Consider the following 24,009-nt stretch of genomic DNA (forward strand, 5'->3'; position numbering starts at 1 on the left):
TTTTAAATAAAAGGCGTGGTTCCTTCTGTCTTTCCCATTGGGGCCTGACCCTGGCCCTGGGACGGAGCAGGGATCCGTCTTTGAGGAGAGCAGGGCAGGGGCTGATCTTGGAGACGTGGGCTCACAGCTGGGGAGGCCGAGACTGTAGCCCAAGCAGGAGGGCATCATGGGGGTTTGTAGCCAAGGGCTCATCCGTACTCCGCGCAGCTGTCTCCTCTGCCTGGCCCAGGCCTTGAGGTCACACAGTGCTCACAGCAGGCAGAGTCAGACCACAGCACGCCAGCCGGTTGGAGTTTATCATATACTGTATCTATATCTATATCTATATCTATATCTATATCTATATCACATCATATATACACTTTAATCCTTATGTGAGGATATTTTTCCCCATTGATTTTTTAAAGAGAGATTGGAAGGGCGGAGGAAGAGAGAGCGAGAGAAAGAGAGAGAGAAAGAGAAAGAGAGAGAGAAAGAGAGAGAGAGCGAGCGAGAAAGAGAGAAACATTGATGTGAGAGACACATTGACTGGTTGCCTCCCACACGCACCCTGGCCAGGGCACAGGGAGCCCACCGGCAACCCAGGCGCCTGCAGGAGCTCGCAAGCCAGGACCCTGGGACCCTGGAGGCGGAAGGCGGGCTGCTGGCACAGGGACGGTCTCTCAGCGGGAGTGAGGCGGGGGTCAGGCGATGCGTAGGGAGATTTTTCAATAACAGAAAGAACATCTCAGGCAAAGGAGAACGAAGATGACCGCAGCAGCCATACAACCGTGCGGCGCGCTGACGGCACGAACCGCCGTGTTCGGGTGCTCCCGAAGGCCCCCCGTGCTAGGCTGGCTGGCACGGTGCCCCCGGGGACCCTGAGCCTGTGAGGGGGCTGGCCTGTCCACAGTGAGAGGTCCCCGTTGGCTAAGCGACGAGAGGGACCCGGCCTCCAGACTCGGGGACTCTAATAAGACAGTGGCCCTTTTTCACCAGTTTCTCTAGTCCAGGGGTCCTCACACTTTTTAAACTGGGGGCCAGTTCACTGTCCCTCAGACCGTTGGAGGGCCGGACTATAGTTTAAAAAAAACACAAAACTATGAACAAATTCCTATGCACACTGCACATATCTTATTTTAAAGTAAAAAAACAAAACGGGAACAAATACAATATTTGTATTTGCGTGTGGCCCGCGGGCCGTCGTTTGAGGACCCCTGCTCTAGTCTCCCCCAAACCAGCTGGGCCACTGCCCAAGGAAGGACCTGCTGTGGGAAGCTGCACAGCCCGGCGCTGTGGCTCGAGGCTCAGGGATGGGGGCTCCCGGGATGAGGCGGGGTGCGGGGGGGGCGTCGGGCTGCCACCCTCACCACCTCTTCTCATCCCCACCAGGCCTTCACGGTCTTGGCCATCTGGAACACCATGCGGCTGTCGGTGTTTATCGTGCCCTTCTCGGTCAAAGGCCTCACGGAGTCCAAGTCTGCGGCAGAGAGGTTCAAGGTGAGCGGTCAGGGCGGGCTGCACGGCCCTTGGCAGTGGGCGTTCCTCCGGAGTGCGGGATAGTGGCTCTGGGGCGTGGATAGTGGTTCCGGGGTGTGGGTGGGGGGAGCCTGGAGGGCGTGCAGCATGAGATGGGGAAGGACCCATGGACAGGTACAGACAGGGTATGGCTCTGGGGGTGGGGGTGGGGCTCATGGATGCTGGTCATGTTACTAAAAATAACTCAGCTCACAAACTAAGGGCCGAGCCGTTCCCGACGACGATGGTGTCCCTTGGCCCGGACGCTGTTACTCATCCAGTGAAACAGACCTGCGGTCCATGTATTTAAACCATGAAGAAACAGACTTCCTCTCATTTCTTTTGAGAATAGCTCTTTAATTTTATTTTATTTTTGAAAAATGCTAGGTGCTCATTGTAAAAAGTTGAGGCGCCACCGACAGGCGCCGGAAGAACAATGACTCGGCATCCGCTGCCTGGACATAAACCGCGTCCAGGCCCAGTTCCCACCCAGCCCGCGCCCCGAGCGGGTCTCCGGGGAGACGCTGCGGAGGGATGTACTTCCCACACCCCCTTTAATGCCGAGGGTCACGTCGTTTAACTCCTGAGTTTCACACACAGGGCGATGCGGACGCAGAGCCAAGGGCCTGAGAAGTAGATGGAGCCACACGGCACCTCCCGCACGGTGGTACCCGGGCAGACCTTGTTCCTGTTTTTGTTATTTCAATGCCCAGTCATATAGATATCAGAGGCATTTCTTTCTTTCCTTAATTTCAGAAAGAGAGAGAGAGATAAAAATATCAAAACCGAACCGTGACCTCCTGGTTCATGGGTCGGCGTTCAACCACTGAGCCACACCGGCCAGGCAGACCTTTTGACTTTAATGGGTTATAAATGAAACAGAAAAACCACACGTCGGTACTATGACTCAATAGCTGCTGTCACTGACCATGAGGCTGGCATAGGTCAGGCTGTCGTCACTGTACAACAGCCTGGACAGTGAGGAGTAGGGCGGGGAGTGTCCAACGTGAAAGGGGCCCGGTGGCGTGAACACGGGAAATCCACCTACAGAACTAGCCTCCCCTCGCTGGACGGCGGTTCTTCCCACGTTCGCTGTTCGTTCGTTAGTTCACAGACCAGTCCCCCGGGCCGGCCAGCCACCGGGGGACACGTTCCTCCTGGACTGGCGAACTGAACGCCTCCTCCCTCCCCCTTCTCGCCCGGGCAGAGATTCTTCCTGCAGGAGAGCCCCGTGCTGTACGTCCGGCCGGCGAAGGACCCCAGCCGAGCTCTGGTGTTGGAGAAGGCCACCTTGTCCTGGTACAGGGCCTGCCCCGGGGTGGTCAACGGGGCCTTGGAGCTGGAGAGGAACGGATACGCTCCCGAGGGGACGCCCGGGGCTCAGCCCCCGCCAGGCGCCCTTGGGCCCGAGGACACGGGGGACGGCCTGGCCCCGGCTTTGCACAGGATCAACCTGGCAGTGTCCAAGGTAGCCGCCTCCTGCCGGGCGGGCGGGCCAGCGGCCGGGGGTGTGGGCCTGAGGCTGGGAGCCGGGCCTGGCGTCCCACCGTTTCCTCGGCTAGAATCTGTCTGCCCCCAACCTTCCTTTAAGACGCAACCCATCTAAAAAGGCGTCCACCCCCAACTCGGAAACAGTAGCTGGTTTCATGTGACTCCTCACCCTGAGAGTATGTGTGGGCTTCTTTATGGCATGGCCTTTCCCCACCAGCATGTAAGCACCCCGAGAGGCCTTGCCTTCATTCCTGGGCACAGGAGAAACTCAGATGACTCTCTGATGGGCAAACGAAGGAATGAATGAATGAACAAACGAATGAATGAATGAATGCGTGAACACTGGGAAGCCGGCTCTGTTGTCTCCATTTCACAGATGGAGAAACAGGTGCAGGGAATACAGGCAGGTCTGGAACTGGGTTTCTCTCCTAACAGGACCACCCACCCACCACCCCCTCGGCCATCGCCACTCGCCGGCCTTCCGCGGAGGCCGCCCCCCTGTAGACCCACCTCAGAGCTCCTCTGGAGATGCGCTTGCCTGCGTGGCTGTGGGGTGTGCGTGGCTGTGGGGTGTGCGTGGTTGTGTTGTTTGCCGTTGGTCATTTTGGGTTCAAACCCCGGACGCAGCTGGGGGAGAGGGAGGGCCGTCCGTGCCGACGCCTGTCTGTGTGGGCTTTCCAGGGGACCCTGCTGGGGGTCTGCGGCAGCACCGGAAGCGGCAAGAGCAGCCTGCTGTCAGCCGTCCTGGGGGAGGTGAGTTTTTAAGTTTCTCTCACTGAGAAGCAGGAAGAACACGATCGATGGTCCGAACCTGAAGGCCCAATGACCAGACTCCAGGGGCTGCCGTTGGCCGCGTCTGTGTAGAACCATCTCCTGTGGCGCTGTTTTAAACGACAGCGATGGTGACCCTTTTCCACTAGCTCTTTGGCGGTGACGTGTGCCACGCCAGCACGGCCAAGGGTGAACCTGAGAGGGGGCGGCTGAAAGGCTTAGAAAAGACAGACAAGAGAATGAAAGCCGGGTCTGGGTGGGACGCTGCTTCTCTGAGAGACAGCGCCAGCACCCACAAGCCGTGTCTTTATTTTATAGCTGATGCCACGAAGCAAAGTAAGGGCGTGGTCAAGATATTTACAACGTTCTCGTGGGTTTCAGTCCCACTCAACTACACGCACCTGAACTCTATCACTCAGGCACCTGGGGCCACGTGTTTAGACCACAGGTTCAAGCTCACAACTACAGCTGTTGGCTATCATTGTGCTGGGAGGGCCCGGCCCTCCAAGCTGGGACTTGCACGTGGCCACGAGAGGACTGTGCCCTCTCCTCAGTCCGAGGCTTGAACCCGTCCAAACACTGTGGCGGCTCCCCACAGTGACGCCCAAAACACGAGGCCCACGCCCCACCCAGCCACGGCGACGTCCTCACGTTAGGAGTAGCTCTGGGACACCCAGGGCAGGTCAGGGCGGGCCTGGGCATTCTGTCCACGGAAAGGGGCTGGAAACCAAGTGGGAAAAGCATGGGGTGTCTTCCACGCAAGCCCTGCTCGTCCCCGTGGGGAACGTCCCGGTTTAGCTCCGTGTTCTCGGGGTCACACCCTGACTCACTGGTGGGGCTGGAGGGAGCATGTTGTTCTTTTGTTTTTTAAATTCAGGTCCTTGTGGTTGTACAACTGAGGTTCCCATTTTTTTAAAAAACATGTTTTTATTTCAGAAAGAGGAAGGGAGAAGGAGAGAGAGAGAAACATCAATGATGAGAGAGAATCATGGATCGGCTGCCTCCTGCCCGCACCCCACTGGGGACTGAGCCGCAACCCAGGCTGTGCCCTGACCGGGAATCGAACCGTGATCCCTTGGTTCATAGGTCGACGCTCAACCCCTGAGCCACGCCGGCCGGGCAGGAGCATGTCATCCTAAGACCCATTTCACAGGCGAGCCCCGGGGTCCAGAGGCCGGCGGGGCCCTGGCTGTCCCCTGGGCGCCGCCCTGAGGCTGACTCACGTCCACAGATGCACCTGCTGGAGGGCTCGGTGGGCGTGCACGGGAGCCTGGCCTACGTGCCCCAGCAGGCCTGGCTCCTCACGGGCAGCGTCAGGGACAACATCCTCATGGGAAGCCAGTGCGACCAGGCCCGGTAAGCCTCGGGGAGGGGCCGGGAGGACGTGGGGGAGGGGGCTGTCTGGGGAAGGTTCCCCCATCCTCCCACCCCCCGCTGCGAGTGGCCACCTGAGAGCAGCTGGCACCCGCGTGGGCTCCCTTCAGGCACCAGCACCGCCCTCCTGGCTGAGAGGAAGGCCACTGTCCTCCCCATGTTCTAGGCCGGGCGGCTGAGGCCCCAAGAGGGTCAGTCACGTGCCCAGAGTTGGTGGGATTTGATGCCACTGGGCCTGAACCCCGTGGCTGTCAGCAATTCCAGGTTTCACTACTTTGGTCTATGGGCCCTCCCCCTCCGCTAGGTTAGCTCCACGGGTGTTTGTCTGAATCCCTTCCTGACCTCAAAGTCAGAGGGAGGTCAAGGGGGCGACGAGGTTGTCAATGTGGAGGAATCAGCTGGGTTCATGGGGGGGATGACCTGCTCACACATTCCCCTGGCGACCACGAGTGGCTGTGGGGCAGAGGATTGGGGGGCGGGGGGGCGGGGAACCGTGCCCGCAGGCCACAGCCGGGCTCCAGCTCCGGGGACTCGGCCTCCGTTGACTTTGTTCGATTTTGCAATCGGCCCCTCCCCCCGAGGGCACAGGCCTGGAGGGGTTCACACTGGCCAGTTCCAGCCGGCCAGGCCCAATGCCAACTGGTGAGCTGCTGGCCGGTCCCCGAGTTGCCCAATCGGTGCCAGCCACCTCCTCTCCCAGCCCCCTTCTCATTGGACGGCGCTGTCTCCTTCCATCTCTGCGCTCCTCTCTTCTCCGCTGGCGGCCAGCTCTGTGCTGCGCTCTCTGGCCGGGACTGCTCCCTGGCCCTGCCCCGGCGCCCTGGCTCCCGCTTCTCCCCGTGTCCACCCCCAGGGGTGGCGTCCTAACACAGCCCTCATCTGATCACCGCTCTGCCCGCACACCGATGGGATGGGCCCTTTCGAAATATCTGTCCAAAGCAAACACGGGCTGGGCGCTGCTGGGCACACAACACAGAGAATCTCACCCGAACACGGAGACCCGTGCGCAGGAGTGTCCACACGGCACATGGTCACAGCAGCAAAGGACTAGAGAGGCCCCCCATGTCCATCCCGGGAGCACGTGACATACTCACGCCGCCGCCGTGTGCAGCGTGTGATGGGGTGCTCGGGACCCTTAAACCATATAAGCTGCCCACGGGCCCACAGGAATGGGTTGTTCCTGAATAAATACATAAGAAACGGTAATGGCAGTTGCTCCTAAGAAAAGCCACTGAGGGGCCCTGGCCGGTGTGGCTCAGTGGCTAGAGCGCCGGCCCGAGGACTGAAGGGTCCAGGGTTTGATTCTGATCGAGGGCACGTACCTGGGTCGCAGGTTTGACCCTGGGCCCATCCAGGCACATGCAAGAGGCAACCCATCGATGTGTCTCTCTCACATCGATGCTCCTCTCTCTCTCCCTCCTTCCCACTCGCTCTAACAATCAATTGAAAAAATATCCTGGGGGGAGTGGGGGGATGAACAAGGACAACAGAAAGCCCGAGGGCCACGGATGCCAGAGATGCGCTTCTCGCTGCGCCGTGTCTCCTTTCATTTCTGCTCCGATGTTCACCACGTGCGCGCTAGATCAAAAGGGAAGAGGCAGGAGGACTCGAACAGTCTCCTTAGCCGGGAGGGGGAGCGCTCCCCCTCCACACCTGGGGGTGCAGGTCCGCCCGCGTGTCCCTCAGCCCCCCGACCTTGCAGGTACCTCCAGGTGCTCCACTGCTGCTCCCTGAACCGCGACCTGGAGATCCTGCCCTTCGGAGACATGACGGAGGTGAGGGGGCGGCGAGCAGCTTGCCCTGTGGGCCCCGGGCCCCAGGCTGCCTCCCGGCACACAGAGGGGCCCCCACCGCGCTGCCTCCGAGCCCCCCATCGAGGGAGGGAAGCCGAGAGGAGGAACCTCCTACGCGCCCCTGTGCCTCCTCGCCCCCCGTCCCTCGCTGGCCAGCACCCCTTCTTCAGGGGGAACATAGCCAAGGCCCCAGGACGGGAGGTCGTCCTGACGGTTGCGTTTCTGATAATTCGCCACTGTTGGCCCCGTGGGCGCCTCTACCCCGCGTGCCCCCGAGAGAAGGGGCAGCGCTGTCCCCACTGCACTGTGATCGCAGCGCAGCCTGTGGCCACGTTCCACGGGCAAAGCCCAGTCTAGGGCCCCACGCACCTCGCTGCAGGTGAGACAGCCCCGTCGTCCCGGGAGGCGCCTGCCGTCCTCCGCGTCCACACTGGCTTCTTTATTCGCTCGTTTGTGGCTCCTGTCTGACACCAGCCATGAGGGGAGCGGGCGCTGCTTGTCTGTCCCCTTATTTCGGGAGCCCGGCGCCCTCGAGCCCAGTCCCATGGCCGTGGTGGCCCGGGGCTGGCCTTCCCAAGTGAGCGGCGTTTCGCGGTGCCACGTGCCACGTCTGCTCTACCCACGCCGCCCCCGAGGGGCGCTTTCTCCCGCACGCAGGGAGCACCGAGTGCTGAGGCCAGGGCGGCCCCATCCTTAGGTGCCTCGGGGTGTGCCCTGAGGGGTCCCGTCTGCCCCCTCTGCCCTCCCGGCGGTGCTCACCCTCCGGCCACGGTGCCTTTGGTTGTCCGCCCGCAGATCGGGGAGCGGGGCCTCAACCTCTCGGGGGGGCAGAAGCAGAGGATCAGCCTGGCCCGCGCCGTCTACTCGGACCGCGAGGTCTACCTGCTGGACGACCCGCTGTCGGCCGTGGACACCCGCGTGGGGAAGCACATCTTCGAGGAGTGCATCCGGAAGGCGCTCCGCGGCAAGACGGTCGTCCTGGTGACGCACCAGCTGCAGGTGACGGCCCTCCCGTGGGACAGGCTCCCCTGCCCCTCCCCCTCAGCCTAGACCCCCCACGCGGGGCGTGTGGTAAAGAACTTGGCCCTCCTCTCCTTTCCGTGCGAAGGAGACAGCTGGCGAACACCCAACCCCAAGTTCAGGGTCCCCTTCACCTTCCACAGGGCAGGGGGGCCAGTGCTTTGGAAGGAGAACCCCAAGTCTCCCCCAAGAGCAGGGCGGAGTGGGCTGCCCCCATGCCCTTCCCCTGGACACTCATCCTGGGCTTTGGCCTCAGACACTGTCGCTATTTCTCCCTCCTCTTCCAGCTGAGCCTCACCATCTTTCTGGTATAAGAAAAGGCGTAAGAAGCTTTAGGAAGGGCCCTGGCCGGTCTGGCTCAGTGGATAGAGCGTCAGCCTGCGGACTGAAGGGTCCCGGGTTTGATTCTGGTTGAGGGCATGTACCTTAGTTGCGGGCACATGTCCAGTAGGGGCTGTGCAGGAGGCAGCTGATCGATGTTTCTAACTCTCTATCCCTCTCCCTTCCTCTCTGTAAAAAATCAATAAAATATATTTTTTAAAAAAAGGTATAAGAAGCGTTAGGAAGGGCCCTGGCTGGTGCAGCTCAGTGGATAGAGCGTCAGCCTGCGGACTGAAGGGCCCCAGGTTCCATTCCGGGCAAGGACATGTGCCGTGGTTGCAGGTTCTCTGGCCCTGGTCAGGGTGCCTGCAGGAGGCAGCCCATCGATGCCATCTCTCTCACATCGATGTTTCTGTCTCTCCCCCTCCCTTCCACTCTCTCTAAAAATCAATGGGAAAAATATCCTCAGCTGAGGACTGACAACAACAACAAGGTTTCGGAAGCGATCTAGTGAAAACCCAGTGTCCAGCACCCCTCGACCCAATCGCGCGTGGACCCTCCGTCCCCTCCTGCCCTGCTGTGCACGGGGCCCGCCCACGCCTTCACCCCTTCCCTCATCAGTGTGACTCTCAGACACAGTAAAGTCTCCTTCCCCACGTCCTAACCCTTACGTCGTTGCTGCTTTACTTCCCGTGACCGGTGCTAAGCTGCCTTTTCCCGCCAGGTCACAGTCTGGAGATCGTCCACGCTGACAGGTGCAGCTGTCAGTCTGCGGGGGTGGGGTTCCGATCCCTGATATCCCAGAATTTATTCCCGAGGGTGGACACCTAGGGTCTTCCCCCTCATTTTTCACTTTTACAAAAAATGCCTCAATGTACATCAGTCTACGTGTGTCTATGGTCGTTTGAGATTTTTTTTTAGGATAGAGTTTTAAGGGGTTGAATTGTTGGTTCATAATTCTTCAGGAATCTTTAGTTTTACGCGGCATTGTCCAACTGCCTTCCAAAGGAGCTGTGCCAATCCACCACCCGCCCAGACAGTTTACGAGCGTTCCCTTTCCTCCCAGTCACGGCCAGCACCTGGGGTTGTCCATCGTTTCATTTCTGCCAACCTGGTAATCCTATATAATAAAACCCTAAATAGGCAAATCGACAGAAAGGCGGAACCACCGGTCGCTATGACACGTACTGACCACCAGGAGGCAGATGCTCAACGCAGGAGCTGGCCCCTGGTGGTCAGTGCGCTCCCACAGGGGGAGCTCCGCTCAGCCAGAAGCTGGGCTCATGGCTGGGAGCGCCGCGGTGGTGACGGGAGCCTTTCCCGCCTCCGCAGCAGCGCTCAGGACCCCTTGGGGGATGTCCGCCTGCCTGCTTAGGCCTGTTCCTGGCGCAAGCCCGACTGAGGGACCTCCCGCCCAGGGCACTGGGCCTCTGGTAGAAGCTAACATTGTATCCCGACCTGAACTCAGGTTTCCTGTGGAATAGTGAGGCTGAACAGCTCTTTGTGTGCTCACTGAAGACTTATTTCTTCTGGCTCCTCAGTATCTGCAGTTTTGCGACCAGGTCATTTTGCTGGAAGATGGGAAAATCTATGAGCAGGGGGTTCACAGTGAGCTGATGCAGAAGAAGGGGCGATACGCCCACCTCATCCAGACGATGCACGGGGAGGCCACACAGGTGATCCGCCCCCGCCCCGACCCCCCCCCCCCCAGCTCGGGGAGGAACCCCCTTGCTCACAGCCCTGCTTCCCCCCAGAACACACTCCAGGCGGCCAGAGAGCCTCAGGTGGGCAGCCCGGCCCAGCACCCCCTCCAGGAGGAGCCTCTGGGGGACAGTGCAGGTGAGGACGCTGGGTCCGGCCCTGCCCGGCTCCGGCCAAGAACCGCCTGGGCTGGGGTCGCAGCGGCTTTGGGGCAGCTGCCGCAGAAGCGTGTTGCTGCAGAGCATCTCACTGTCCGTCGACGAGGACACAGAGAGGTTGTGTGACTTCCCCAGGTTGCACAGTATCGTGATGACAATTAGGAACCAGGATCCTGGCCCTAGGTCACCTCTGTCCCCTTCTCTCCAGCCGCCCCTCTGACCAGTCCAGTGTGTGGGACGTCAGGCCCTCAGGGCTTGTTGAATAGTTGGGGGTGGACCCCCTTTCCAGGCTCTGGGGTCCAGGGTCTTCCGTGGATTAGGGGCAGGCTGGGCGGGCGCTGCCACCAGGAGGCGAGGGAGCGGGGGCGGGGGGGGGCAGGCACAGAAGCTTCGCAGGGAGCCGCTGGGCGCCAGGAAGAGCTGGGAGGAACGCCTTCTCCTCCTCCTCCCCCCCACCCAGGGCTGCAGAACCAGCTCACACAGAAGGAGAAGATGGAAGAAGGGTCCCTGACGTGGCGTGTCTACCACCAGTACATCCGGGCGGCCGGAGGTGCGGACTGGCCGCCCCACGCCTCCCGGGGGCCCCCAGGACCAGCCCCGCCCCGAGCCCCGGTCACCGGGGGAGGTGTGAGGTCATGGGAGGCCCAGGGCACCCCGGGTCACCCCACACGAGGCTCACCCTGCACCGTCCCAGCCACTCGGTTACGGCAGCTCCCCCGCCACAGCCAATGCTGGGACCACGTCCCCAGGGGCGCTGGCGGTACCATGCCCCCGAGATGCGTCTTAGACATGCAGACGTGCGCACTACAGTCATGAGGGAGACCCTGCCAGCTGCAGGCAGGCCATGCCCCCAGGGCCACGGGGAGGCGCCAGGGGGGTCAGATGGCAGGGAGGGGTGAGGGGAGAGCGTGCCCTTCCTGGGTTTTCCTGGGAGAGAGTGGGCAAGCTCAGGGTGGGTGGGCGGAGTCATTCCGGGGGCCCTGGCTATGGGGGTTCCTAGTTGCTCGGAACCTGGCCTGGGGTGACTGGGGCAGGGAGTTCTGGTTTGTGTGGGCGTGTGGTTGCTGAGGCCGCCAGGCTGTGGGTGGCCGGTGGCGGTGGGTGTCGGCCCTGGGAATGAGCTGACCCTGGAAATGAGCTGACCCGGGAATGAGCTGACCCTGGGAATGAGCTGACCCGGGAATGAGCTGACCCGGGAATGAGCTGACCCTGGGAATGAGCTGACCTGGGAATAAGCTGACCTGGGAATGAGCTGACCCTGGGAATGAGCTGACCTGGGAATGAGCTGACCCCAGAAATAAGCTGACCCCGGGAATGAGCTGACCCGGGAATGAGCTGACCCTGGGAATGAGCTGACCTGGGAATGAGCTGACCCTGGGAATGAGCTGACCTGGGAATGAGCTGACCCCGGGAATGAGCTGACCCTGGGAATGAGCTGACCCTGGGAGAGGGTCTCCACGCCAAGCATCAGGGCAAAGGACGCAGGAATGCGGTTCACACGGAGCCGTAGCCCAGCGATTCCCAGACAGCCCAGCTGTGGCCTCAGTGAGCCGCGTGCTCAGCGCCGGGAGGAGCGGCTTAGGGCGCGCACTCAGCGCCGTGGCGCCGGGAACGCAGGCGCAGCTGGCCTGTCTCTGAAGGCGGCGGCAGGTAGCAGCTTCCCCAGCTCGGCCTCGTGGCCTCCGCACATCACTGCACGGTGGCAGAACCCCCACACCACGTAATCTCTGCACTTTGGGGGTCACTGTGGAGGTTTCTGAGTCACTGTGACCCCTGACCACCCTTTACTTGTCGCTGGAACCAGCCCTGGGTGAGGCGGGCGTCCCTGACTCAGCGAGAAGGCACGTGCCCAGCACCAGGCTCGGCGCCCCCACCGAGGTGCCCCCCTGGCATAGGCGGCGGCCCGGCCCTGCTTAGGGGAATGACTTCTCTAGGTCTCACTGCTCGTGGGCCGGACACCGGGCTGGGTGCTGGGCACACGCCATCTCGGGTCACCTCAGAGCCGAGGCAGCAGAATGTCCCTGACCTCGGTCCCTGCCAGGGCCACGCTGTCTGTCAGCAGCAGAGCCAGGGTTGAACCCAGCTCCTCCTGGTCCTCCCAGGTGTCTGAGTGGATGGATGGGCGCAGGGGACCCGAGGGCCTGGGTGCAAGCAGCGTGGCCAGGGGCCGTGCGCCTCCCTGGGCGCCGGTCACGCTCCTCCCCCCGCAGGGTACGCGGTCGCCATCCCGGTTTTCCTGCTCATGCTGCTCTTCAACGCCCTCTCTGCCTTCAACTTCTGGTGGCTGAGCTACTGGCTGGGGCAGGGCTCAGGGGTGAGTTCTCTGGGCGTGGGGGGCGCGCCTGTGGCCCCTGCGGAGGAAGTGGCTTCTCTGGGGGCTGAGCCCAGGCTGGGGACCCCGGGACCAGCCCAGCGCCTGCCACTGCCCAGGTGACAGACGGAGCCCAGGGAGGCCCTCTGGGAGCCAGACTTCGGGCGCCTCCGCCCAGCAGGACCTGGTGCTCACAGACTGAACTGTCACCCTGTGGTCTTTTGGGGACAAAACCAAGAGGTTTCTTTCTGGCCCAGGCAGGCCGGGTTCCGCACATCCGCGCTGCTTCCATGCCCCTGGCTGGGCGGGAGCAGGGCTGGGCGGCCACAGGAAGGTAGACCTGCTGGACTTGGGGGGGCGGGAAGCAGGTTCTAGTCCGTCAGGGCTGACGGCCGACCGCTGACGCAGGAAGGCCGGGAGCCGCTCTGATTTGTGCAGAGGTGACCTGCGCATCTCAGAGGGAGAACCGAGGAGCGGGGGGCGGGGCCCAGCAGAGACGGGACACCTCCAGGGGGAGGCATGCCCACCCCAGGCTGCCTGCTGGCCCCAGGTCATGAGGCCATGACAGGAGGCGTCTACCCTCTAGCCCAGTGATGGCGAACCTTTTGAGCTCGGCGTGTCAGCATTTTGAAAAACCCTAACTTAACTCTGGTGCCGTGTCACATATAGAAATGTTTTGATATTTGCAACCATAGTAAAACAAAGACTTATATTTTTGATATTTATTTTATATATTTAAATGCCATTTAACAAAGAAAAATCAACCAAAAAACTGAGTTTGCGTGTCACCTCTGACATGCGTGTCATAGGTTCGCCATCACTGCTCTAGGGGCTCGTCCTGTGATGAGGACAGTTCAGAGGGACGGACGGCTCTCAGGTCCGTGCGAGATGCCCGGCTTCACCCTGAGCCGCTCAGGGAGCAGCGAGAAAGGGAGCGGGTGCGGGCTGCGCCCTCAGGACATGCTCCGCGCAGCACTGAGCTTCGCAGGCAGGCGGCGGACCTGAGCCGGGGCCGCCTCGGCACACGCCTTAAGCGCTCGCATCCACCAGAGCCTGGCTCCCTCACGGAGGCGCGTGCAATGCCTGATGTCACCCGCCCGCTCCCTGCAGGATGGGGGTGGGCGGGAGGTTCCAAGCTGTCACTCGCGGCCCAGCCACCTGCCCCGCACGAGCTGCAAGGGGACTCCCAGGTCTCGGAGGCTCGAGTGTCTGGAAGCAGCGCCGGGGGCCACGGGTGCGAGCGGAGGATGCTCCCAGTCCCGTCGCTCAGGGCACCCCTGGGGCTCGGGCCCGGAGCCGGGGCCAGAGGCTGGGGGTCCTCATCGTCACACCGCATCCCCTTCTTTCTTCCAGACCAACAGCAGCTGCGAGAGCAACAGAACCACCTCGGACCCAGGCGACATCCTGGACAACCCCGACCTTCCCTTCTACGAGGCGGTGCTGGGCCTCAGCGCCCTGGTCCTGGCCTGCGTGGGGGTCTGCTCCGCGGTGGCCTTCACCCGGGCCACCAGGAAGGCGTCCACCGCGCTGCACAACGACCTCTTCAGCAAGGTGGGCGCGGGGCCCGCGCAGGCCGGGCTGGGCCGGGCCGGACGGCGCCCCGTTTAGAGAAAAGCTAGGCGCTGTGGGCCGTGTTTGGCTCAAGAACCGTGGGTGGAGAGCACAGCGTTCTCGCAGGCCCTCACCAGCCCCCCACGTGAACACCCGGCCTGCGTGTGGGCGTGTGTCCCAGCCGACGCGTCCGCATGGGTCTATTATCATCACCGTTACCGAACGTCCACAGTTACACGAAGGTTCCCTCTGGGTGGTGTACATTCTATGGCCTTCCTCCCTGCTCCCACCGTCCCCCCCGGATCACTGGCTCTGGGGCCACCAGGCAGGAGCTGCGGAGAGATCTGCAGATGGCTGCTCCTGGTATCGGGCCAGGAAGTGCCCAGGAGAGGCCCAGCTGGGAAGCAAGGCAGGCTGGGATGGGCGCTACGTCTTGGGGCGTTCTTTGTTTATTTTTATTTTTTTGACAAATGTATGCTGACATGTACCCACCATTTAGCACCAGACTATCTTCACTGCCCTGGACTGCCCCCGGGCTCTCTGTCCACCCCTCCCCCCCAACCACGGATCTGTTTCCTGTCTCTGTGGTTTTGCCTGTTTGAGTGTCCCAAGGCTGTAAGTGGACACCAGGCCCCCAGGTGGACGGGGGCCGGTCACACCTGCTGCTGGAGGCAGGGGCCTAGCCGTTCACTGTCCCTCGCTGGAGGGTCAGTGGTCACACTGGTGCTGGCCTCGGTGGGCTGAGCCCTGTCACAGGCAGCGCCCTGGTCTCACCCTCACGTTGCTGTGGGGCACGAGGCGTTACGGTGAGAATACCAAGTGGTCTAGGCTGTCCATCCCCTGGGGTGGCAGCCAATGACGTCGTAGAGATGTCACGCCTCTCTCTCGCATGTCACATGTTCCCGTGCGCCACGCGGTGGGCGTCGGGCTTACGATGGTGAGCGCACCACGCAGGCGTGGGTCGGGTCCCCTTGGCCTTAGGACCTGCTGAGCGCGACGGACAAGAAGACAGGCTCCGAGGGGGGAGGCCACCTGCCCAGGGCCACACAGCAGTAGGTGGAGCCTGAGCAGACGGCCTGGGGAGCGCCTGCGTTGGCCCGCTGCCTCCCCGCTGCCCCCCGTCCCCCTGCAGCGCCCCGCCCTCCTGGCCTCCGGTGAGCAGAGTCCCCTCAGGCCCGCCGCCCCCTCAGGCCCGCGCCTGTTCCCTGCAGGTCGCCCTCTGCCCCATGAGCTTCTTCGACACGACGCCCACGGGCCGGCTGCTCAACTGCTTCGCGGGGGACCTGGACCAGCTGGACCAGCTGCTGCCCATCGTGGCCGAGCAGTTCATGCTGCTGGTCCTGGTGGTGCTGATCAACATGGTCATCGTCAGCGTGCTGTCCCCCTACGTGCTGCTCATCGGCATCATCCTGTTCGCCACCTGCCTCCTCTACTTCGTGTGAGTGGGTCTCTGCCGCGGGCGGGCGGCCTCCGCAGGGCTGGGACCCGCCTGTTCGGGGGCGGCCGGTCACCCTCTCCTCCTCCTCGGCGGCGCAGGAAGTTCAAGCGGGCCATGAACGTGTTCAAGAGGCTGGAGAGCTACAGCCGCTCCCCCCTCTTCTCCCACATCCTCACCGCGCTGCGCGGGCTCAGCTCCATCCACGTCTACGGGACAGCCGAGGGCTTCCTCCACCAGTGAGTCCCCTGAGCCCAGCGATGGCGGGGCCCTGGGGCAGGGAGGGGGGGCTCGGGGGGGCAGGAGGGCCATGGAGCAGGACGGGGGAGGGGGGCCCGCGGGGCCGTGGAGCAGGACGCGGGGGGTGGGGGGGCCTGGGGGGCGGCGGGGCCGTGGGGCGGGATGGGGGGTGTGGAGCGACGGGGCCGTGGGGCGGCGGGAGCAGGGTGCTGGGCACCAGGGGAACACGCCTCACTCCGCTCACTGGGGAGCCCTAGAGCCTCCTCCCCTGGGGACAGAGTGGAGGCGACACAGGAAATGCAGACCTGGGGCCGTGGGCAGGGCGCCCACCTGCTACTGCGCTCACAGCAAGAAGCCTCCCGGGCCAGCACTTTTTCATTAGTTTTTTTTTTTACGTTATTTATTTTTTGAAATATATTTTTATTGATGTCAGAGAGGAAGGGAGAGGGAGAGAGAGAGAGAAACATCAGTGATGAGAGAGAACCGTGGACCGGCTGCCTCCTGCATGCCCCCCACTGGGGATGGAGCCCACAACCCCGGGCCTGTGCCCTGACCGGGAATCGAACACTGACCTCCTGGGTCCTAGGTGGACGCTCAGCCTCTGAGCCACACCGGCCAGCCGGGCAGTTGTTTTTTCTTTCCCTTCCAAACAGGCATCTAATTTTCATAAAATGAGGACCAGGAACTTTCTAAGTAACAGGTTTTCTTTTAGTACATTCATACCCATAGGTGTACCTTCTGTACGTTGGTTAAAACAAGCAAAACTTAATTGTGACCTAGGACCTTAGCGACTCGTCAGGGCCCAACAGGGATGGACAAGAAGCTCGTAGTCTGGTGGAAGACGGAGACACAGAAATATGACATGTTTGTGTAACAGTCCGGGGTGGGATGTGACAAGCGGCATGGGAGAGGAGCCGATAAAAGGCCAGCAGAGTTCAGGGAGGGATCCCGGAAGGCTCTCAGGAGGAGGTGGCATCTGAGCTGGCCTCGGAGCCTGGTCAGACGGGGCGTGGGAGATGGTGTGTGTTCATTAGCTGGAATGTGGATGAACCCGGCACCAGCTCTCCCGTGGCCCTGGAGAGCCCCCCAGGACAGTTCAGACAGTAGGGCTGCGGGGTCCGGGAGCGATGCTGGCACGCAGTCAGCACTGAGAGCCCGTCGATGCTCAGCACCCACAGAGGACACAGCCCCCGGGCAGAGGAGCAGAGGGAGGCATCACCTCCCATTCACACATTTATTTATTCACTGTCCTTTGCCCAGTGAAGGTCGCGAGCAGGGGTAGGTGGTGGGCCTGAGGGGCTCAGGGCCTAGATCGGGGGTCTGGTCAACCCCATGGCTGAGAAAGGGGGGAGGGGGGATCCCCCAGAGAGAAGTCAGGTTGTGCCCTGGCTGGCGTGCTCAGAGGTTCGAGCGTTGGCCCATGCGCCCAAGGGTGGCCAGTTCAGTTCCCGGTCAGGAGCATGCACCTGGGTTGCAGGTTTGATCCCGGCACTGGTCGGGGTGCGCGCAGGAGGCAACCAATCATGTGTCTCTCTCACATCGCTGTTCCTCTCTCCCTCCCCCTCCTCCTCCTTCACTCTGAAAAGCAAGGAAAACAATACCCGCGGGTGAGGATAGGCGACAAAAAAAGGGAGATCAGGCTGTGTTGGTGGGTGGGAGCGGCGGCCGAGGGGTGACCTTGGGAAGCCCTTGGACAGACCAACACAGTGGCTCCGCGTGCCCCTTCCCTCGAGGTTTAACAGGCTGAACGACATGCAGAATAACTACCAGCTGATGTTCCTGTTCTCCACGCGCTGGGTGTCGCTGAGGATGGAGCTTATGGCCAACCTGGTGACCCTGGCCGTGGCCTTGTTCGTGGCCCTCGGGATGTCCTCGGCCTCCCACTCCTTCCAAGCCTTGACCATCAGCCTCATCCTGCAGGTGAGGGGGGGGGGCGGGCAGGACAGTGGGCTCGGTGTGGTGAGCGTGGGCAGGCCCGGGGGGCCCGTGGGACGGTGGTTCCGCCTGGGACTTGGCCACGGGTGACCACGTGACATGAGCCACGTGCTGGGCCTTCTGGATCCGCTGCTCTGCTTCCTTGGCCCCTCTGAGCGGGACGCCTGTATGAAAGACCACCTAAGGCAGAGGACGTAGGAATTGAAGGCGAGCGGACGGCAGGGCCCAGCCTCTACACGCGGGTAGGGAAACTGAGGCCCAGAGAGGAGGAGGGGTTGTTCGAATGGACAGTGTTAGAGGCAGAGCCAGGCCAAGGACGCTGGCCTCTCGGTTGCCTGGCTGGTGTCGCTTCACGTTGCTGTCGTACGCTGACCCAGCTGTCACTCTCCCGAGTGATGTGGGGAGGCCGTTGGAGAGGGAGGGGTCCCCGCTCCTGCAGGCTTCCTCAGTCCGCTGACCCCGCTCCAGAGCACGGGGTCTGGGGATCTAGCTTTAATCAGGGTGTCTAGGGGGTCCTGATGGGCTGTCAGCGTCCCTCCCGGGCTCGGGGGGAAGGGACGGCTGGTCAGGCTCACGGTCACAGACGCCTGCGGGATGCTGACTCGGAGGAACGCTGGCTGCTGGCCCGGGCGCCCCTCCCCGGGGTTCGTGGACCGCCCTCTGTGCTCGCGTGGCTTTGTCTCTCGCTGGCTTCAGAGCTGTGTGCCCAAGGCTGACGCCTCCTCTGGGTAAGCAGAGGGCCCCGTGGGCTCCTCGGTGAGCCCCGCAGCGGGCACGCACCCGCACACACACCGCCCTCATCCGGGCCTGTGTGCAGAACCTGTCCCCGTGCTCGGGCCACGCAGATGGCTGTGTGGTGCTCCCGTTCAGTGGGCCGGTGCGACCACAGAGGGATTTACTGGGAGCTGGGCCTGGGCCGGTGCTGAGCCAGGTACTTGCTGGGCTTTCCTCCACTGTGTTCCTGCCACACCCCGTGGGGCACAGCAGTGATTAGGAATGTGTGGTCGGGCCCGGCCAGTGTAGTTCAGTGGTTGAGCATTGACCTAGGACAGTGATGGCGAAGCTATGACACGCGTGTCAGAGGTGACACACGAATTCATTTTTTTGGTTGATTTTTCTTTGTTCAATGGCATTTAAATCTATAAAATAAATATGAAAAATATAAGTCTTTGTTTTACTATGGTTGCAAATATCAAAAAATTTCTATATGTGACACGGCATCAGAGTTAAGTTAGGGTTTTTCAAAATGCTGACACGCAGAGCTCAGAGGGTTCGCCATCAGTGCCCTCGGAGGTCAGGGCACAGGCCCAGGGTGCGGGCTCGATTCCCAGCAGGAGGAGTGCAGGAGGCAGCCCGTCGATGATTCTCTCTCATCATTGATGTTTCTGTCTCTTTCTCCCTCTCCCTTCCTCTCTGAAATCAATAAAACATCTGAAAAAATAAGAAAGAACATGTGGTCAGGATGCATGAGTCGCCCGGGCTCTGCCACGCTAGCGGTGTGACTCTGGGCCGGTCCGTGGCCGCCTGTGCCAGGACTGTGTCTGTACCGGGAGCCAATGGAGCGTGGATGTGGGAGGCGCGTGTGTGAACGTGGGGCCAGTGCATGTTAGACACGCGGAATCAACGCCAGATAAACGGCGGCCCTCCCAGACCCGCTGCGAGAGGAACCGAGAGCTTGGAGCGATCCTGCTCCCACAGCGGGTCGCCCGACTGCCGGTCTCCTCCCTTCCAGCTGTCGTCCAACTTCCAGGCCACGACGCGCGTGGGCTCGGAGACGGAGGCCTACTTCACGGCGGTGGAGCGGATGCTGCAGTACATGAAGGTGGGCGCGGGCCCGGGTCCTGCGAGCCGGGCTCCCCTGGAGGTCTCTGCCCGTCCCCGGGGCCCCGAGGCTTTCCCGGGAGGCCCCTGGGGCCCGGGCCTCCCTCCCGCCCTCCGTGTCTCCTCTCTGAGGCTCCTCCACTCCTGGCGGCTCATGTCCTCAGGCTTCTCCGCGGGCCAGCGTCCCGGGTGTGGAGGGAGTGAGCTTCCCCTCATAGAAATGGGAACTTGCCCCGTCGGAGAGCAGGGACGACAGCAAGGCCTGGCGTACGACCGCGTCTGTTTGTGCCGCAGCAGCTGGGCGCAGGCTTGGGGGCCAGATCACCTGGGTTCAAGTCTAAGCTTTGCCGCTGAATCGGCTGTGCAGCCTCTGACATGGGTCGGGTCACAGTAGCTCCCCCGCTGGTGGTTACAGACATTAACGCATGGACACAGGCAGCTCCTGGCCGGGCCGGCCCCAGGAAAGGCTCGATGTTACGATACACAGATGATCTCACGAGTCACGCAGCCCCGCATGAGGCCGTCGCGTTCTTGGGCCCGTTACCCGGAGGAGGACACGGAGGCTCGGCCGGCCGAGCACTTGCTCGCGGTGACACAGCTGGGCCGTCGGAGCCCTCCGAGGCCGGGTCCCCTGCCTGTTCCGTGAGCGGAACTTGTGAGCCGCCCAGCTGGGTCTCACCCCGAGGGGCGCTGTGGTGACACCGTGCGGGCGCGGGCAGCCGGGCGCTGTGGCTTGCAGCTGCGACCCTGCGTCTTCTCCATCGCTGTTTCCTCCCAACACGCCCGCTGTGCTTGGCGTGGCGTCGGGCGCGTGGCTCAGGCAGCCTGGGCTGGAGTCCGCGCCGTCCCCCCACCAGCTGTGCTATAGCGAGCCAGTCCTTTGCGCTGTCTGAGCCTGTGAAACGCGTGTGACAAAGCCCAGCTCGCAGGGCGAGGACAGGGAGCCCGAGTGGGCCAGGGCTCCGCACTGAGACACGCCCCACGGAGGACGCCCCGCTGCCCGGGCTGGCGTTGCTCTGGTTCTGTTTCTTTCGCACGGCGGGCACTGAGTTAGAGAGTTCTCTGTGTTAACAGCAAGGACGCAGCTCTAGGGCTTCCCCCCCTTTGGGGATAGAGCTGGGGGCAGGGATGGCCTGGGGTGTCCCTCTGATCACACAGCCGGGGGCTTGACCCTGAGGCAGGGTGGCTGGGGTGGTCCCACGCTCGGGGCGCAGCCGAGGTCCGCAGGGCTGGGCAGAGGTGGGTGGTAACGACCAGCTTCTTTCTCTTTCCTCAAACACCAGCTGTGCGTCCCTGAGGCTCCGCCGCACATGGGAGGCGTGAGCTGCCCGGCCGGGTGGCCAGAGCGCGGGGAGGTCTGCTTCCAGGACTATCAGATGAGATACCGAGACAACACCCCCATCGTCCTCAAGGGCATCAGCCTGACCATCCGCGGCCAGGAGGTGGTGGGCATCGTGGGCCGGACCGGCTCGGGTGAGCGGCGCATCCGGGCACCTCCTCCTCCACCTGGGCCTCGGGGTGTCCACCTGTTCTCAGGCAGGGGTTCGCACAGGCACCCCGCAGGGGTTTGCTGACCCTCCCGTCATGCTGGGTTCTGTCCCAGACACCGGCCAGTAGCACCCGGAGTACCTGCCGTCGTGGGCCCCGGGGAGGAGACAGGTGGCGGGCGAGTCATCAGACAGGGAAACAGAGGAGGGAATTGCAGGGGTGAGGAGCGTCGTGAAGGACCCAGGAGGCTGGCGGGAGCGCGCAGGTGTGCGTGCCGGGGGTCCCCTGTGCCGCCCCGTGCGGGTTCAGGAAGCAACGCCCTGCTGTTCCCGCCCCAACAGGGAAGTCCTCCTTGGGGATGGCGCTCTTCCGCCTGGTGGAGGCTGCGGCGGGCCGGATCCTCATCGACGGCGTGGACATCAGCGGCGTCAGCCTGGAGGACCTGCGGTCCAAGCTGTCCGTCGTCCCTCAGGACCCCGTCCTGTTCTCGGGGACCATCAGGTGCGTGCTGGCCTGGGCCCCCCGGGGGAGAGGACCGGAGGTCAGGGCTGGAGGGGGCTGTCCGTTTCTGGGCCCCTCGTGCCCACCTGGCCCACCTCATGAGCGGTGTCTGAAGATCGACAGAGGCCCTGCTATACACCTGGTGAACTTCGATGCCCGAACATTTGCAAGGTGGTGTTTTTTGTTTGTTTGTTTTAAATATATTTTTGTTGATTTCTGAGAGGAGGAGAGAGGGAGAGACAGAAACATCTATGATGAGAGAGAATCACGGACCGGCTGCCTCCTGCACGCCTCCTACTGGGGATGGAGCCCGCAATCCGGGCCTGTGCCCTGACCGGGAATCGGACTGTGACCGCCTGGTTCACAGGCTGATGCTCAGCCACTGAGCCCCGCTGGCCGGGCGCTCTCCTGGTCTCACGCATTCGCAGGAACACGCCCCAGCTCCCCTCCTACAGCCTGAGGCCGGTCACCAAACACCACCGGCACCATTTCCTCACGCCTGTTCGGTAGCAGCCCCACTTTTTCTGAGAGACGTAAATCCGTTCTTTAAGATTTTAGGGGCAGTTGTCGGAGGTGGAGTGTTTGTTGAGGACGGTGAGTGTCAGGGATGGTCACACACATGGGAATGTATTTAATGCCACCGAATCGTACGCTCACAGATGGCTACAATGACAAACATGTCACATGTGTTTTAACCAACACATACACATACACACACACAGACACACACCGCCAACGGCTAAGCTACAAAGTCCTCTTTCAGCTGCGATCCCAGGGAGGCCCAGTCACCTCCGGGCCTCAGCGAGGGCTTCGGGGACTCCCTGCGTCCCTCCTGGGGGACGGCTGAGCCTCTCCTGTCAGTCAGAGGAGCAGCAAACCTTTCTGCAGGGATCGCCCCAAACGCCCCGAGTCACTCTCTGTGGTGACTTCCACCCGGCTGGTCCCCGCAGCCGGGACTTCCTGTGGCCGGGGGCTGCCGCGTGCTGACTTGCTCACCCCCGAGAGAGAGCCCCACCTAAGCCCCTGGGCTTGGGGGCTGGGGGACAGGTGGCCCCAAACAGAACCAGGGCTGCTGCCTGCAGAAGGGACAGGTACCACCCGGCCTGGGAAATGCCCGTCGCGGGGTCCGTGGGCTTCTGTAACCCCGGGCCCTCGCCCTCGCCCTCGCCGGGGACGGGACAGGCTGCCCCAGTCGGGTGGTTGCCGAGCACGGCCTCCTCCCTGGGCAGGTTGAACCTGGACCCCTTTGACCGGCACACGGACGAGCAGATCTGGAGCGCCCTGGAGAGGACCTTCCTGAGCAGGACGGTGAGCGGAGCCGGTACCGGGCTTGGCCGCTCTCCCGCAGGCGCCTCCCACCCGGCACTACACACGCGCTCCGCACGGAGGACCCGTCTCATGAGATGGGAGGACACCCGGACACCTGGGGGCAGGCTCAGTGTGGGCTGAGGACACAGCAGAGGTGGGGGAGGGGGGAAAGGCAGAGGCCTGCGACCGGGCAGCGGCTCGAGGGGCAGGGCCAGGCCTCTAGGACAAGGCACTGGCGCTTCGGGATCCTGCGAGTGTGGGTGGGGGAGGAGAGCAGCGCAGAGAGACGAGGAGGGGTGCCATGCACAGGGGCCGCCCGAGGAGGGGCGCCATGCACAGGGGCCGCCCAAGGGGTCGGCCGATCCGCCCGCCGCGCCCGCAGGCCCGCGTGACCTCCCTTGTCCGCCCCACTCGGCAGATCCTGAAGTTTCCGCAAAGGCTGCAGGCGGAGGTGGAGGAGAACGGCGAGAACTTCTCAGTGGGGGAGAGGCAGCTGCTCTGCATCGCCCGAGCCCTCCTGCGCAACTCCAAGGTGCAGCGGCGGGCCCAGCGCCATGGCCCGCACATGTGTGCGTGTGTGCATGTGTGTGTGGGGAGGCGGGGGGAGGCGTGGCGGGGCTCAGCCCGGGCCCTCAGCCCCCACATCCCGCACCCACGCCGATGTCCGTCTGCCCCAGAACCGGAAAGCCCGAGGCCAGAGCCTCGCAGCTGCCACCACACGACCCCCTTAAAACACGGGGCACATCTCCGCCTGCTTAGGGGGGACTCCCGTCAGCCGTCCAGGGAGTCCCTGGGTCTGAAACGCCATCACTGTTCCCAGACAATGTCACCGTCACCTCACCGCGGCTGTGTGGGCTCTTAGGAGCGTGCTTTCTCTCACAAGCAAGCCGTAGGCAAACACGGAAGCACGCACACACGTGCACACACATGTGCAGGGACATACATACACACAGGCACACCCCTGCACACTCACAGGTGCACGCGTGGCTTTTGTCACACCCTTGGCCTCTGGTTTACTCGAGACGCCCTCTTTCTACGGAGCCTGACCGTAACCAGGGACACTCAGGAAACCCCTCCTCCTGGGCTGGTGACGGCTCCCGTGCGGGCGGGGAGACGCACACAGCGGTGCTGCGGCAAGAACAATAAATGGCCGGGGAGTGCCCGCCCGGAGGGGGACACTGCTCTGCGTCCGACCCGCAAAGAGGAAGGCGGTTCCTAGAGCAAGACCTGCCCCCGCGCCGCCGCCAAGAAGGAATTCTCTGGTCACTCAGCATGGCCCTCCTGGCGGGCGGG

At 62.6% G+C, this 24,009-nt stretch overlaps 1 protein-coding gene across 1 annotated transcript in view; it reads left to right on the forward strand.

Moving 5' to 3' along the window:
* ABCC11 (ATP binding cassette subfamily C member 11) overlaps positions 1-24,009 on the forward strand; it is a 39,110-nt gene that overhangs the window by 14,043 nt on the left and 1,058 nt on the right. The window contains exons 10-28 of the mRNA XM_070398193.1: positions 1,372-1,479; positions 2,705-2,965; positions 3,670-3,741; positions 4,991-5,115; positions 6,836-6,908; positions 7,722-7,925; positions 9,809-9,943; positions 10,022-10,106; positions 10,587-10,676; positions 12,337-12,440; positions 13,791-13,988; positions 15,200-15,426; positions 15,525-15,662; positions 17,397-17,583; positions 19,331-19,420; positions 20,703-20,892; positions 21,249-21,408; positions 22,638-22,716; positions 23,135-23,248. Coding sequence (XP_070254294.1) covers positions 1,372-1,479; positions 2,705-2,965; positions 3,670-3,741; positions 4,991-5,115; positions 6,836-6,908; positions 7,722-7,925; positions 9,809-9,943; positions 10,022-10,106; positions 10,587-10,676; positions 12,337-12,440; positions 13,791-13,988; positions 15,200-15,426; positions 15,525-15,662; positions 17,397-17,583; positions 19,331-19,420; positions 20,703-20,892; positions 21,249-21,408; positions 22,638-22,716; positions 23,135-23,248 — 2,640 coding nt within the window. The remainder of the gene's footprint in view (positions 1-1,371; positions 1,480-2,704; positions 2,966-3,669; positions 3,742-4,990; positions 5,116-6,835; positions 6,909-7,721; positions 7,926-9,808; positions 9,944-10,021; positions 10,107-10,586; positions 10,677-12,336; positions 12,441-13,790; positions 13,989-15,199; positions 15,427-15,524; positions 15,663-17,396; positions 17,584-19,330; positions 19,421-20,702; positions 20,893-21,248; positions 21,409-22,637; positions 22,717-23,134; positions 23,249-24,009) is intronic.

The sequence above is a fragment of the Myotis yumanensis genome, unplaced genomic scaffold, assembly GCF_028538775.1.
Source record: "Myotis yumanensis isolate MYYU_CA2020_CCGP unplaced genomic scaffold, mMyoYum1.0.hap1 SCAF_18, whole genome shotgun sequence".
NCBI classification, from domain to species: Eukaryota; Metazoa; Chordata; class Mammalia; order Chiroptera; family Vespertilionidae; genus Myotis; species Myotis yumanensis.